Raw genomic sequence first — 16,211 nt, 5'->3', positions numbered from 1 at the left:
GCTTTCAAAATTCTTTCTTTGTCTTTGGTTTTGGAGAGTTTGATTATGATATTTCTCAGTGTTTTTCTCTTGGGATCTATCCTATATGGGGTTCTATGAGCCTCTTGGACAATGTTGTGGTTACCTAGTGCCACTCTGACAAGAAATTACCACAAATGGGATGGCCTTAAAAAACAGGAGTTTATTCTTACAATTTGGAGACTTTAAGTCCAAGTTCAAAGTGCCAGTCTCTAGGGGCTGGGTGAAAGCTCCTCAACCTTGGGCTCCAGCTTTGCCTCCTGCTCCTGGCCCAGCTAGAGGCATTTCTTCACTCAGACAGCTGTTGGCTGCTGAGGCTGAGAAGCCCCAAGATTGACAAGTAAAAAAGGCACAATCGTGATGTTACCAAACCATATGGCAGGCCATTAACTTAAATCCATTGTAAGTCCCAAGGTCGGCAGAGCATAGCAGGCTACTCAACAGAGACACGGCTACATGCAGGGTCCAAGCGTGCCATAGGCTAGAGACCATTCCCAAGGCTTCTGCTTAAATACAGGAAGCAGACCACATTCCCTAAGGCAGAGCTGTTCCCAGTAGATTCCACCACGGAGTTGAGTACCAATCTCATTATGGTGAATATTACATCCAGCTGCCCAGCCCCTCAACCAGGCCCAGCCAAGTTGACACAAAAACATAACCACCATAAATATCTTCTTCTTTCATGATATGGGGGAAGTTTTCTGTTAGCAGGTCTTCTAAATTTTCTCAGTGTGTTTTTTTTTTTTTTTTTCATGTCATCCCATGTAACTCTTAGGTTCTCTTCATTTCTCTTAAATCTTTGTTTTGATTTTTCTTCATACAGGCTGGCGTCCAGGGATTTGTCTTCTAGTTGGAAAATGCATTCTTCAGCCAGTTCTATCCTATTCTTTTGTGCTTCCACTGTATTGTATAATTCTGTAATTTTGGTATTCATCTTCTGGATTTCTAACTGCTGTTTGTATGAGTTCTGATTGTGCATTAATCTTGTTATTTTGTTCTTGAATGGTTTTCCTGATTTCTTCTGGGGTACTGTCTGTGTTCTCCTTACTTCTGTTTGGGGTTTCCTTAAACTCTTGTAGAGTTCTATAAACATACTTTCTAAATTCCTTCTCAAATAATTCTATTGCCTCCTGTTCCTCCATGTTTAATGAGATTTTTGTGTAGGATTTTAGTTCTAGTGTCTTATCCTGGTTTTTTGTTTGATTTGAAGTTGCCTGTTGTTTCCTAGACATTTTGAAGTTGTTTTTAACTGTTAGTTATGTATTGACTATTTTTGTTTTGGTTTTATGATTTAATATTTTGAAAAGGTGGAGCTGGTGTATTTTATGTTTTTGGCTATTAATTCAGGTTTTCTGGGTTGCTCTGCAGTTTTCTTTGTGACGATGGAATCACTATGTGGAATGTGGATGCACGTCTCTGTCATAAAGGGAATTTAGGATTTGAGTCTGCAGGTGCTATGGTGGCTGAATTGGTTGAGGCAGGGTACAGGCAGAGAGAGGGGGAAGAAAAGAGATAAAAAATAAAAATAAAAAGCTCCAAGTGTCAAGAGCAGTTTCCAGAGCTTTGAGCGGGCTGCTAATGATGACGTTATACTGTTACTTGTAGGCCCACAGCTCAAGTTCAGCAAAGACTCCAATTGTTAGGGGGCCGCCACTTTCTGCCAGGTTCGGACACCCACAAAAACCCTGCTCTCCAGGCTCCTCTGTGCCAAAAAGATGAACTAGGATAACTGCCCTATCTGTGACGGGAGATCATCCTAGGGCCCACCCACTTGAGCATTAATGTTTTCTCTGCTTCCGCTTCAGCGGAACCTGGAGGCAGAGAGTTCCGCTGCAATCCCAAGTTTACCAATAAAAGCAGGTGCTGAAGGTACATCCAGGGAGTGGCCACAGGTTTTCTGGTGTGGTGCGTTCTGGCCACTGCCCAGGAAGGTCTCCGATGCCCTTTCTTGCCTGCAGGTCGGCACTCCCCTAGGGAGGTCTCCAATGCCCTTTCTTGCCTGCCAGTCTACACTCTGCAGGGCAGGTTCACCTGTTTTTGTTATTTTTTTTTTACCCTCTGGGTAATTGCACTGCCCCTTTCTCCTTTCTAATCCTACTCCTCTGAGTTTGGCATACTCTGACTTAATGAGCTGTTCAGAGCACCAGAATCCCCATTTCAAACTGTTGCACCTAGTTTTTCAGGTACTAAGATGCTAGAGGGAACTAGTGTGTGCTCTACAATTCCTCCTCAACTGCCTCCTTCCAGATATAGTCAATTTGATTCCTGTGTGTTCCATCTGGTGAGTTCCACATGTATACTCACCATTTATGTTGTTGAAAAAAGGTATTTGCAATAAATAAGTTGCTGGTCTTGCAAAATTCTACAATGTGGTGTCTGGCATCCTTTCTTTCACCAAGGCCTTATTTTCCAAATACCAATGCTGCTGTTTTTCTCACTTTTGCATTCCAATCACCAGTAATTATCAATACATCTTGACTGAATCTTTGGTCAAATCCAGACTGCAGAAGTTGGTAGCGATCTTCTATTTCTTTATCTTTGGCTTTAGTAGTTACATAAATTTGAATAATATTATGTTAACTGTTCTTCTTTGTAAGGATATGGATACTATCCTATCACTAACAGTATTGTACTTCAGGATAGAGCTTGGAATATTCTTTCTGATGATGAATACAATGGCATTCCTTTTAAATTTGTCATTCCCAGCTTAGTAGACCATATGAGTGTCTGATTCAAAATGGCGAATACCAGTCAATTTCAGCTCACTAATTCCTAGGATATCTATTTTTATGCATTTCATTTCATTTTTGAGAGCTTCCAATTTTCCTAGATTAATACTTTGTACATTCTACATTATTATTATTAATGAATATTTGCAGCTATTTCTTCCCATTTTTAGTTGTACCACAGCAGCAAATGAAGGTCTCAAAAGCTTTACTCCATCCATATTATGAAGGTCAACTATACTTTAAGGAGGCAGCCCTTTGACAGTAGTATTCTGAGTGCCTTCCAACTTGAGGGGTTCAACTTCTGGCACTATATCAGACAATGTTTCACTGCTATTTATAGAACTTTAAGGGGCCAATTTTTCAGAAGTAGATAACCTCATTCTTCTTCCTAGTCTGTCTTAATCTGGAGCTCTGCTGAAACATGTCCATTATGGGTGACTCTCCTGGTATTTGAAATACTGGTGACATAACTGCTAGTGTAACAGCAACATGCAAGCCACTACAGTATGACAAACTGACAGACAAGTGAAGAAACCAATCTATAATCACCTAAAAACTGGGTCAATGCAAAAGACTGTTTTATCTCTTAACGTGAACACTAAGGTTTGATACTATCAGAAATAATTAACATAAGTTTTCATTGCCCAAACCTGAATACTGTTGACAAAAATCAATGTTTCACTTGATATTATTATGAGTTGTGACTGAGTGTTACACAGGGGCACAAATATTCTAGATACTAATTTACATGCCAAGGAGTATCAATAACATGTTCTTTATCTCCCATAACCCTGAGTAGCTTTCAAAGATGATATATCAATGGCTGAAAGCTCTTAAGCAAGGAGCATAGGCAAAAAGTGAAAAATCCCGAGAATGCGTTAATTCACTATTCTGGAGGTTCTTTGAGCTCAAGACCAAGGATAATTCCCCCAGTTCTGCTCCTTCATATAGCAGGCAAATGGTCCAGGGACAAGTTCAGATTTCCATTATTATTATCATCAGATTATCTAAGCCTAATGGCACCAAAGCACAATTTCCAAATATACTAGTGTAACCTATGCCTGATGTAAGATATATTTCTTAATCTAATGCTGAGATCACCAAATTATTTGACATTGCAGTATCAGCATCCATTTGGAAACCTTGGCAAAGAACCAAAGCATCATTTCTACTTAACAGCCTAACAGCTCAGGGTTCTTTGGCACAGAAAAGCAAGAGAGACTTTGTTTTTGTTTTTCCTCAACACAAAGAATAACTTTCACCAGTTGAGTACTGTTAATGTAAAGTCAGCAATTTAAAACTATTTCTATGTTTTTATCTGATGTCATTGTAGTATAAAACCTTACAAGAGCTTATAGTTTACCTCATAAGAACACAAAACTAAAGGAAAAAAAAAATAAGTCACACACAAAAACACTTCAATGTAGCATTTTATGCACATTGCCACTAGAATAACACACCTGAAAAACCAAATGTTGATCCCACATCAGCCTACCTTGCTTCTTTTGATACAACTAATGAAAGTAGAGATAATTGTTTGTGTTTGCAGATGTGAGAAGGAAGCTAGTTTGTACCCTGTAGTCATTTCCTTACATATGCAGCATAGACAATCCCCCAATTCCCAGCCAAGAAGTCACTGAAGCAGAATGTGTTATTTATTTGGTTCAGTCATGCAGACCTGTCGTAACCAAATGCATTACCTAGTCACCTGACAGCTCAAAACTACTTTGGTCTGCTTTTGTTTAATCTGGAGCTTGGGACTGTGTTGTTTCCAAGCCCAGATTCCAGTGTTCCTGTTTTGGTTTTAACCTTCCTTATAATGAATGAACCACAGAGCATGATATTCATCATCCTAAATCATAAATACTCAGAACCAGCTTCCAGTCCGTGCTGTCAATGACCATCTTTATTAACTACATCAGCAGATAATCAGAGACACACACATTTAACCATATTAAAGTGATGATTTTTCAAAATAGTATTAACCAGAGTGGACAATGATAAGATGAGAGCAAAAGGTTAATGAATATAAATTTTATGTGTAACATTTTTGTGTGGTAACTAACATTTGACTGCTAACCAGAAGGCTGGCAGTTCAAAGCTAATACCCACTCCTCAGAAGGAAGGTTGGACAATCTACTTCTTAGTGAGACTGTCTCAGAAACTCAAGGACAGGTTGCTATGAGTCGGATCTGACTCAGTGGCAGTGAGTTTGGTTTTTTTTTTTATGGTTAATTACATAATTAGAATTTATCCTAATGAAGTAATCAGTAATGCAGACAATAATCTACACATAAAGAAGTTCCATTTGTAACCATTTGTAACCATGAAACACCAGAAACAATTTCAATAATAGGGAGCTAGATAAATAAGTTATCATACACCCAAATATTAAACTACTACTCAGCCAATAAGATCTAAGAAAATAGCATAAGGATGGAAACACTTTCATTATTATGTAATTCCATGTTATATCAATATACATCATTACAGTAAGCAAAATGAAGCTGAGTTGCTCTCAAGGACTTAATTAATAAGGAAATAATTCTTTTATAAAGTATCAACAGGAATTTCTGAGAAGTCATAGATTTTAGGTCAACTTCAAGAAAAGACCAAGAACAATATAATATTGTCAGAATAATATGTTGAAACTGGTCAAACATTCCTCTCTCAGGTTAGGTTGGTTTTGCATAACTGATTGTCTGCTATTGGAGCTCCAATCATCAATTTTGACAAGGTCTCTGATTAAATCCCTTACAAGGTTCACAATACTGAAAAATGGATAGAGTATACTGTTGTTAAAATGGGCCACAATCACAGTAGATAGATGGCTTCCATTAGAAATTGGAAACCTACCTTGCTCAAAAAAAAAGTTCAAGTTATTTTTTTCTATTCATGCCCTATATTAGATCATGCTCAATTGTTCATCATATGGAATTGTTTTCAAAATTGGTAGATAACACTCTATAAGCTAGTTTCATACTTGAAATCACATTTAAAATATCCTAAAAGATTTTATTTTAACCAAAATTGTTTTTAATATTTTTAAAAAATCTCAGAATTGTAATTAAAAAATTTCTACTTTGTGGAAATGAACAAAGACATACGGAAAACTCACGTAAAAGAATCCAAGTGGTCCAGATATGTATGGCATTTTCATCCCCAAGAGATATTTGACTTGAGAAGTCACGACGTGGGTGGCAGCCCCAGTTGTCATTGCACTGATGACGGGTTCTGTAAGCAGGAAGGTGGCACTACCCAGATGTAGCACAAACATAGCCAACTAAGAGGACAAAAGAAGAGTTAGAGGATACTTACAGAGGAAATTCCCCAAGGTTATTAGATGGATTAATATCTGAGAATTTTTCAGTTTTATTTTACACTGACACAGAACTAATGTAAAACAGGTTTTGTAAACTGTATATAATAGCCTGGGTTTTCTTGAGAATGTTACCAGACTCCAAGACCTTCTAAAAATTATTCAGTATAAATGATTAAGTTAAGATCGTTAGCACAGTTATTTTTATTGTTAACTTTTTTTCCTATTTACATATGTTATAAGAAGGGAGATATAATCACATTTTTAATACATGGGGCTCTGCAGAGGAAATATCAAATTTGTATTATCTTGTCTGTAACTTGTGGGGTGAGAAGGACGTGATTCACTACATCCACAAAAAAAAAACACTGCCACTGAGTCATTTCTAACTCAGCAACCCCCACTGGGTTTCCAAGGCTGTAAATCTTTACAGAAGTAGATTGCCTCATCTTCCTTCCTCCCATGGAACAGCTGATGGGTTTCAACCACTGACCTTCTGTTAGCAGCCTAATGCCTTACCCACTTATGCAACCAGAGTTCCTACACCCAGTGGACTTAATATTTCGGAATCTCAAAATCACTGAGGAAAGAAAGCCAAACCTTGATTTTTTCCCAAGTTCTGAAAATGGGATGATATTGTTTTCAGCAGACACACTGTCAACCAGCTCTTAAACATCAATATTTAGTATTTAGATATCAGAAGTTACTTGTGTATGGGAAAAAGCAAATATTAGAGATAGAGGAAAAAGGCATTTTGTAAGATGCCCAGGAATCAGTAGAAAAATAATTTTCTTTAAACATTTCCTCACTGTCTTTAGTATCATCCGCCATTCTCAAACCATTTCATGATCAGACAAAATCATTCTCTCTGAATGAAAGCTGTACATTGAGCTCTGGTAAGCAAAAGGCAAAAAGAATAAAAAATTATTTTCTTCACTAAGGTTTTTTCATTGATAAAGAGACAATTTTAGGAGATAACCCACTCATAAAAACTGTAAAAAGTAAATTTTTACTCTTTTGAAAGTAGCATTATATTCATGAGCATCCACACTGGAAAAAGGAAAACAAAGTAGGTCATGCTGATAAAGCCTTTTACTGTGTCAGCAACATAACTAGGGTTGGTGTCACCCAGTGTGGTAACTCATGTTGTTGCACCCCCACCCCTGCCCAGGACCTCCTCCCATACCAGACTCTACAGAATCTTTAGTTGTGTTCATTATCAATTTTAACCATATAATAATGTGTGATAAATATAGTTGTAAATTGCTTAAAAGTAATATTTTTAGATGATACGGATATTAACAAAATTGTTTTGTCAACTCATTCTACATTGAATTACAACATTATCAGTTACCATATTATTAGTAACTGAACAGAAAGCCTTTTTTTATTTTTTTCCTTTCTTTTCCCCAAAGTTACTACTTTATTCTCAGAAAAGTTATTGATATAGGTTCACAAATACTAATTGCCACAATACTGTAGGTTAAACACCAGAAAGTTTAACAAAATCAACAGTTATAAAACAAAAAAAAACAGCTACAGCAAGGAAAACAACAGTGCATGCTCGTAGCGTGTGCAGGTAGAACTACGTGATTTGAAGGGTCATTGAAATTGGGTAATAATGACAACTCTGTAGTGGGAGCTCTGGTGACATAGTTCCTAAGGCATTTGACTGTTAACCAGAAGGGGTCACTATGAGTCAGCTCAGTAGTGAGTTTTTTTTTTTTTTTTGGTGACTGTAGCACATTAGAAGTTTCAAAGAGTAAATTAGCATTGAGTTTTAGCTTTGTAGCTACATTACTACATATAAGCTGGGCTTAAAAAAAAGGTTTTGGTTGTTATAGTAACTACAGAAATATTTTTATTAAAAAAATAATAAATTCTGCTGAAATACTGCACGACAATTTTATAGACAGTCATTTTGGCATCATCTCCTCTTAACATTGTCACCAAGTGTGGTCCTCATCCACCCATCCAGTGACATTTTAAGGTCAGGCATTAAAATTCTTATTGGAAAATAAGATAACTATTAAAGGAATCAGAGGGAAGACTAGTAAGTAGTAAGGTTGCTATTGAGACTTAACAGTGATGGAAATAAGAGAAAGACCTGTCTATTGCCAGCAGAGCATAGTTTGCAGAATATAGCCCTTCCAAATTGCCATCCTAAAACATTTCAGTAGGTAGCATATGACCAAGAACCTATGGTACTAAAGGAAGAAGTCCAAGCTGTACTGAGGAACAGATGAAAATAAAACAAGGCTCTACTAATTGATGGAATACCCATTAAGATGTTTCAAAAAACAGATGCAATGCTGGAAGTGCTCACTTATTTATCCCAAGAAATTTGGAAGAGAGCTATCTGGCCAATCAACCTGAAAAGCTCCATATTTGTGCCCATCCATGGAAAGGTGATCCAATGGGACAAGGAAATTATCAATCAATATCATTACTATCACACAAGTAAAATTTTTCTGAAGATAATTCAAAAACAGTTGTAGAAATACATCAACAGGGAACTGCCAGAAATTCATGCTGGATTCAGAAGAGGGCGTGGAAAAAGGGCTATCAGTACTGATGTTAAATGGATCTTGGCTGAAAGCAGAGAATACCAGAAAGATGTTTACCTGAGTTTTATTAACTATGCAAAGGTGTGGATCATAACAAACTATGGATCTTATTGCAAAGAATAGGAATTCCAGAATACTTGGTTTTACTCGTAAGGAACCTGTACATAAATCAAGAGGCAATCATTTAAACAGAACAAGGGGATTCTGCAGTTTAAAATCAGGAAAGGTATACAGCAGGGCTATATCACTTTACCACACTTATCCAATATGTATGCTATGCAAATAATCAGAGAAGCTGGACTATATGAAGAAGAATGCAGCAACAGGATTGAAGGAAGACTCATCATCAACCTGCAATATGTAAATGACACAACCTTGCTTGTTACAGCAAAAGGATGTCGCTTTGAAGATCTAAATTGACTCAAACCACTGTCTTTTCAATAGCCTCCTATGCACATGAAAGCAGGACAACAAATAAGAAAGACTGCAGAAGAATTAATGAATTTGAATTGTAGTGTTAGCAGAAAGTATTGAAAACACCACGGACTGCCAGAAGAAGGAACAAATCTGTCTTGGAAGAAGTACAGCCAGAATGCCACTTAGAAGCGAGAATGTCCAGACTCTCTTGTACTTTGGTCATTTGTCAAGTGGAACAAGTCCCTGTAGAAGGATATGTGTGGTAAAGTAGTGGGTCAGTGAAAAAGGGAAAGACCCTCAACAAGACAGACACAGCGGCTGCAACAACGGGCTCAAGCATAGTTACAATTATGAGGACGGTACGGGGCCAGGCAGGGTTTTCTTCTGTTGTGCGTAGGGCCACTAGTTGAAACTGACTTGACAGCACCAAACAACAACATCTTATAGCAAGGCTCCTTTGCAAAAGCAATAAAGCTCTGAACTTGTATTAGAATGTATCAGTGTTGCCTAAATTCAAATCTGAAATTAGGTTCCAATCCTGGCTCTACTACATCCTAGTTTTGCAACTAGAAAACCAAACCAAACCCACGGCCATCACGTCAATTCTGACTCATAGCCACCCGACAGGACAGAGTAGAAGTGCCCCACAGGGTTTCCAAGGCTATAAATCTAAAAGGAAACAGACTGCCTCATCTTTCTCTTGTGGAGTGGCTGGTGGGCTTGAACCACCAACTTTTTGGATCGCAGTCAAATGCGATAACCACTATGGTACCAGAACTCCTGTGACTATAAAGAACACACTGAAATTTTCAAGACTCACCATCACCTATAAACTGGAAGAGTGATGTTTGTTCTAGCTATCTTACAAAGTTGTTATAAGGGGAGTGCCAAATTGCATATGAAAGAACTTTGACATCTATAAACTGTGCAGCAAATATGGTATACCAGGAACACTATGAGGTGTCATACGAATTTTACCCAGCCTCAGAAACCAGTCACCAGTCTTGAAAGTATAAAAAGGACCACTCTAGAAAACTTGGAAAAATTTATCAGGGCAGAATGAATTTATTTGAATTGCTTGCAGCTTACTTTGTTATTGTTGTTGTTATGTGCCGTCAAGTCAGACCTGACTCATAGCGACCCCTCCTTGGGTTTCTGAGGCAGTATCACTATGGAAGTAGATTGCCCCATCTTCCTTCCAAGGAGTGGCTGGTGGGCCCCCTTTTATTTAACATGTAGTAAAGAAAACACTATGGGTTGCCAACATAGAAACCTGGCATCTGTTAGAAATCTGGCATCTGTTATTGCCAACATATGATGCCAAAGCAGCAGCCTTTGCTACTAGAATTTTTCAGAAACTATGTGTCAGTTTTTGAAAGTAGAAATATTCTGAGGGAAATACCCACACAACCGCAACCGATGGTGTGGAAACAAGTAGAACACACTGACCTTCTTGGTTAACACTTAATTCATAATCTGTTTTGTTTTCATCCTGAGAATGCAATCAGTTAAGAAATATATTCAACCTGCTTTCCCAAGCATCTCTCTACTAGCACATTACTTTAAACTTAGGACATTAACTCTCACAGGCCACGAGAGTGATGTCAGCATACTATTGTGGTAAAATGAACACTCAAAAAAAAAAAAGAAAAACTTAACTGCCATGGAGTTGATTCCAACTCATAGTGCCCCCCCTTTGGGTTTCCAAGGCAGTAAATCTTTATGGAAGTAGATTGCTCAGTCTTACTTCCAAGGAGTGGCTGGTGGGTTTGAACCGCCAACCTTATGGTTAGCAGTCAAATGCCTTAGGCATTGTGCTACCAGAACTCCTAAATGAACACTAGAATTGAATGTTCATTTCAATTAAATACAGCATACAAGTAATCCAGATCTTTGACACTGCAAACTCTGTTTACATGCATGGAATTGTATGCATACATAGAATGTTGGAATGTTCTCATCTGCATGCCAAGTAATCTTATCTTCATTTATTTTGAAAAGCAAACTCCATTCGGAGGCCTGGTATAGATCATCGTTTTGCCTTCCGTTTTTTGCATGTTTCCTAAATTCCAGCTCCTACTTAACGAGGTTACTGACTTGCTGTGCGTGAAAACCAAATTACCTAACTTGAGGTGGCTCACCACTTCCAGCTAAACTGCATCTTCTAGTCATAGCTTCTTTGTCATTTCTACAATGTGAATATTGAAAATGGAAGGTTTCAGTAAAAGTACAAGACACTGAAAGAGTTCGATCATTTCAAGGTGTTGAAAATATGGGAACACAGAAATCAAAAACAATACAGGATCCTCTTTTTGAATTTATCCAGACTCAAAATATCCTAATATTCCATTTGTACAAATGTTTATGCTTTAAAAAATTCTCCTAGCATGGGATAAATCTTTAAAGTGGAGAATTCTTGACTCTGAAAGGTCAACAAATCCCTTAAGATCTCTGCCTGATATGAACCACTGGGCATGTGAAGCGTGATTGCAAACATGTGAGATTTAACTGAAGAGAAATTACTCTCTCTGCTGGATGACAACATTCTCCATAACCCAAGACAAAGGAAGAAACTGGGGTGGGGGGACAGAGAAAGAAAGAAAAGAAATTTAATAACTCTCTTTTCCCCATCACTGAAATTCCAAAAATTTATTCACATTGCAGTGAGGATCTACCATACAGAGGCGGGAGTACACAGCCAGAGGGTAGCAAGTACCCAAGCAATAAAATGGGTATGTAGCTGGAAGCATGTTTAACATGCATCTTAAATACATGAAAAGAGAGTTCTAGGATTTTTTTTGCTTGGAGGCTGAGTATTTCAATTTTATACCAATGCTTAAGAGGTTTTTTTTAAGTTAATGACTTAATGAACACTCCATCACCTGCTTTTACTAATAATATGAATAATAACTCTAATCTGGCCAGCCAACTCTCAAAATGTGGCCGTGCAGCACTTCATGAGAAACTGAGTTTTATAAAATATATTTCAGCTATTTGTAACAAGGTTGATGTTCTGAAATCATGCTGAAAACCACTGACACACATTAGCAAGGTTCACTAAAATGACACTATTTGGTAATGCTTATATAAACACCATGTGTTCTATATAAACTGTATCTCAGATTTCATTTTCTGCAAGTGGGCTTCAAATACTGAAAAAAAAGGAGAAGGTACAGAAGAAACAACTATTCTACCTAAGTGATGGAATAAAGCAAACATTTCAGGGTATGTGGATTTGCCTATAATCTGGCTGTTACACCATATGGAAATATATATTCATCCTTTCAATCAATGTTTATTGAATACCTACTAGAGGCTAATCACAGGGTTAATGGAAAATACAAAGCTAAAACTATAATTCATACTTTAAAAGAGTTTATAATGAGAGTTGAAAGGAGGATGGGAGAGGGATGTTCACCTGAAGTGTAAATAATAATATAGGACTTAGAAACAACAACATTCTAGTTGGAATGAGCACACCTAGCATGTAGATCATGACTTCTAATTACATTCTCCTTTGAAAGGAACCAGGGCTCCTTTGAGAAACAGGTGACTAGACAATAAGCCTGGACAATCTTGTTTTACCAGATTGGAAGGAACTGCTCAAAAAATAAATAAATAAAACAAACAATGGTGAATATATGTCAAATACATGCAAAAAATTCACTGCCATTGAGTTGGTTCCCACTCATAATGGAGCTCTGGTGGTGTAGTGACTAAGGCATTTGACTGCTAACCAGAAGGATGGAGATTCAAACCCACCAGCCACTCCTCAGAAGGAAGACTGGGCAATCTACCTCTGTATTACCACCTTGGAAACCCAAAGGGGGTCACTATGAGTCAGAATTGACTCGATGGCAGCAAGAGTTATATATCAAATAGTGTGGTAGTTAAATTTGTATGTCAAGTTGGCTGGGCCTGGTTGAGTGGCTGGGCAGCTGCTGGTAGTTAGTCCCCATGATGAGACTTGCAATCCACTCCATGGCGGGATCTACCACAAGCAGCTGAGTAGCTGCCTTTGGGATGTGGTCTGCTTCCTGTATATAAAGAGAAGCCTTAGGGATAGTCTCTAGCTTATGGCACACTTGGACCCTGCATGCACCCGTGTCATTGTTCAGAAGCCTGTCATATTCTGCCGACCTTGGGACTTACAGTGGACCTAAATTAATGGCCTGCTGTGTGGTTTGGTAACATCGAGAATGAGCCATTTTATTTGTAGACCTTGGGCTTGTTAGCCTCAGCAGCCAGTAGCTGCCTGGGTGAAGAGATCCCTCTAGCTTCAGTGGCCCAGGAGCAAGAGGCAGAGCTGAAGCCCAAGGTCAAGGGGCTTTCATACAGCCCCTAGAGCCTGACACTTTGAACTTGGACTTAAGGCCTCCAAACTGTAAGATAAAAACTCCTTTTTGATAAAACCATCCCATTTGTGGTATATTCTTATCAGAGCAGGACTAGGTAGCCAGAACAAACAGATATAGAAATAAACTGAAAGAACTCCCAATGATCAAAACTAGAACAAATTGAACAAAAATAACATTTCTATGACTCAAACTATGTCCTCTAAAAATATGTGTTGTAAATCTTAAACTCTATGTTTTAGTTATAACCCAGATTGGAAATAGGTTGTCCTTGTTATGTTAATGAGATAGAATTAGTGTGGGGTGTATATTGAAACATAAAAGAGATTAAAAGCAAGGTAGCAAGTAGAGACAGGGAAAGAGAGATGTCAAGCCACATGAAGATTGCTCTGGAGCAGAACCTCCGAAGAGACAAGGACCTTCCTCCAGAGTCAACTGAAAGAGAAAGCTTTCCCCTAGAGTCGGAATTCAGACTTCCAACCTCCTGAACTGTGAGAAAATAAATTTCTGTTTGTTAAAGCTATTGATTTTTGATATTTCTGTTATAGCAGCACTACATAAACTAAAACAGAAATTGGTACCAAGAGTGATGTGCTGTTGTAACAGATACCTAAAATGCAGAAGTCGTTTTAGAATTGGGTTATGAGTGGAGGCTGGAAAATTTTTTAAAGGCATAACAGTAGAAGGCTAGATTGTCTTGAAAAGACTATTGATAGAATTATGGACATCAAAGGTAATTCTGGTGAGGGCTCTGAAGAAAATGAAGTGAGCTACAGAGAAAATCTCTTTCATCTTAGAGAATATATATGGTGCCAGCAACAGAATGTTGTAGAAATGTGGATGAGAAATGTGCTTCTGGTGAGGCTTTAAAAGAAGATGATGAACATATGATGAGACAATAGAGAAGGGCCATGCTTTTTATTCAGTGGCAGAGAACTTGTCTGAATGATGTTCAAATTGTTAGTGGAAGGTAGAACTTAAAAGTGATGAACATAGGTATCTACCTGATGAGATTTTTAAGCAAGCTCTTAAAGAGGCCACATGGTTTCTCTTTTCACTTACAGTTAAATGGGAGTAGAAAGAGATGGACTTAAAAATTACCTGTGAAAAATTAAAACAAAACCTAAAAATATGGAAAATTCTGTTGTAAAGACTAAGGACATGTGTGTTAGACTGAGTCCTCTAGAGAAACAAAACCAGTAAAGCTTATATACACACACACACTTATACACACACACACATATGTGTGTGTGTTATACACACACACATATATATGTGTGTGTGTGTGTGTGTGTAGAGAAATTTATCTTAGGAAAATGGCTCACACACTTATAGAAATTGGCAAGTCCAAAGTTCCTGGATCAAACATCAAGCTGGAGGCTTTTCCACGTCAAGCTGGAGGCTTTTCCCGACTCTTGCAGCTGCAGGGGCTGAGGAGCTCAAGGCTGGCAGGCAGTACACCGGCTGTTGACTCCAACGAATGATGAATCCAAGATCTCCAGGCTGAATGGTGGATTGTACACTCACAGACAGTTGTAGGCAGCACAACAGAATCCCGATCCACAGAGAATGTCTCTTTTCAGGAATGTCCATAGATATACTGGAAGCAGCCCACACCCCTAGGGAAACTCCCTTTCTACAGATTGCCTGCTCAAAACATAATCATTTGATCCATCATGGGAATAACCACATCACAATAGCTTAAACCACACAGAATTGTGGTCCAGCCAAGTTGACACACAGCTCCAACTATCACAGTCCACCCCTTGTCAACTTGGCAGTTCTACACATCTTCTTAACCATATATAATCTCTAAGGACCATTATAAAGTCATATTTGCACCTAACATAATACACTAACACACGTACAACCAAAATGCATTAACCCTATTTACATTTCACAGTTCATAATAGAAGGAAACAAAAATATTTGATGCACATATACAATGAAGAAATATAACAATCACTGTCCTTGTTTCTGCAGCTGGTCATGTGGTCAAAGCTGATATTCAGAACTACCTTCTTCCACCACCCATTCTGTATTTCCCTTGCCCTCAGCAAGCACCTCAGCTGGTCATGGTTCTTTGCCTAGTGTGGTGACCCAAACCTTCATTCCTGAAGGGTCTGGACTATTAGCAGTCATATCAGAATTGGGTTGCTGTAATTTTCCATTGACTTTAATCACAGGGCATGGTAGTACTAAGAGACATCCTAAAGAATCTCCTGTATTCCAGACATATTCTTCTTTACCTCCATTATGTAAAGCCAACCCAATTTCCCCTTGGTCATCAGGATCTATCACACTAGATAGTACAGTAATGCCCTTCTTTGTCTGTTGATCCAGAGGTATGAGGAAGCCAAAATGGCCGGGTGGCATTCTTAACTTCCAGTTCAATGCAATCAGTATTGTGTCTCCAGGTGGGATTGTTCCTCCCTTTGGGACTAAGATCTCCAGACCCACAGAGCATAGCGTAGCAGGGACAGGAAGCAAAAATTTTTTGAGTGGGTCACTAGGAGTAACAGTGAGTGGTACCACTCCTGTTTCCACCCCTTGGTTCATGGACCTGTGAATCCTGGCTACTGGAGAAACAGAACCATATATTGGACATTGGTTTAGAGCATATACAGCCTTCTGGAGAATTTCCCCAACCCTTCAAGGTATTACCACCTAATTGGCACCATATTTGTGTTTTTAAGAAGCCACTCCATCGTTCTATCAAGCCAGCTGCTTCAGGATGATGGGGAACATGGTAAGACCAGTGAATTCCATGAGCATAAGCCCATTGCCACACTTCATGTGCTGTGAA

General features: G+C 38.4%; 1 protein-coding gene across 1 annotated transcript in view; it reads right to left on the bottom strand.

Annotated features, from left to right (window-relative positions):
* The window catches only part of SLC26A7 (solute carrier family 26 member 7), a 192,062-nt gene that overhangs the window by 109,858 nt on the left and 65,993 nt on the right, over positions 1-16,211 (bottom strand). The window contains exon 4 of the mRNA XM_007948748.2: positions 5,866-6,030. Coding sequence (XP_007946939.1) covers positions 5,866-6,030 — 165 coding nt within the window. The remainder of the gene's footprint in view (positions 1-5,865; positions 6,031-16,211) is intronic.

The sequence above is a fragment of the Orycteropus afer genome, unplaced genomic scaffold (assembly GCF_000298275.1).
Source record: "Orycteropus afer afer isolate SDZICR_OR568_19922 unplaced genomic scaffold, OryAfe1.0 scaffold00222, whole genome shotgun sequence".
NCBI lineage: Eukaryota > Metazoa > Chordata > Mammalia > Tubulidentata > Orycteropodidae > Orycteropus > Orycteropus afer.
Note: the sequence above shows the minus strand (reverse complement) of the source record. Positions and strands in the feature narration are given on the sequence as shown.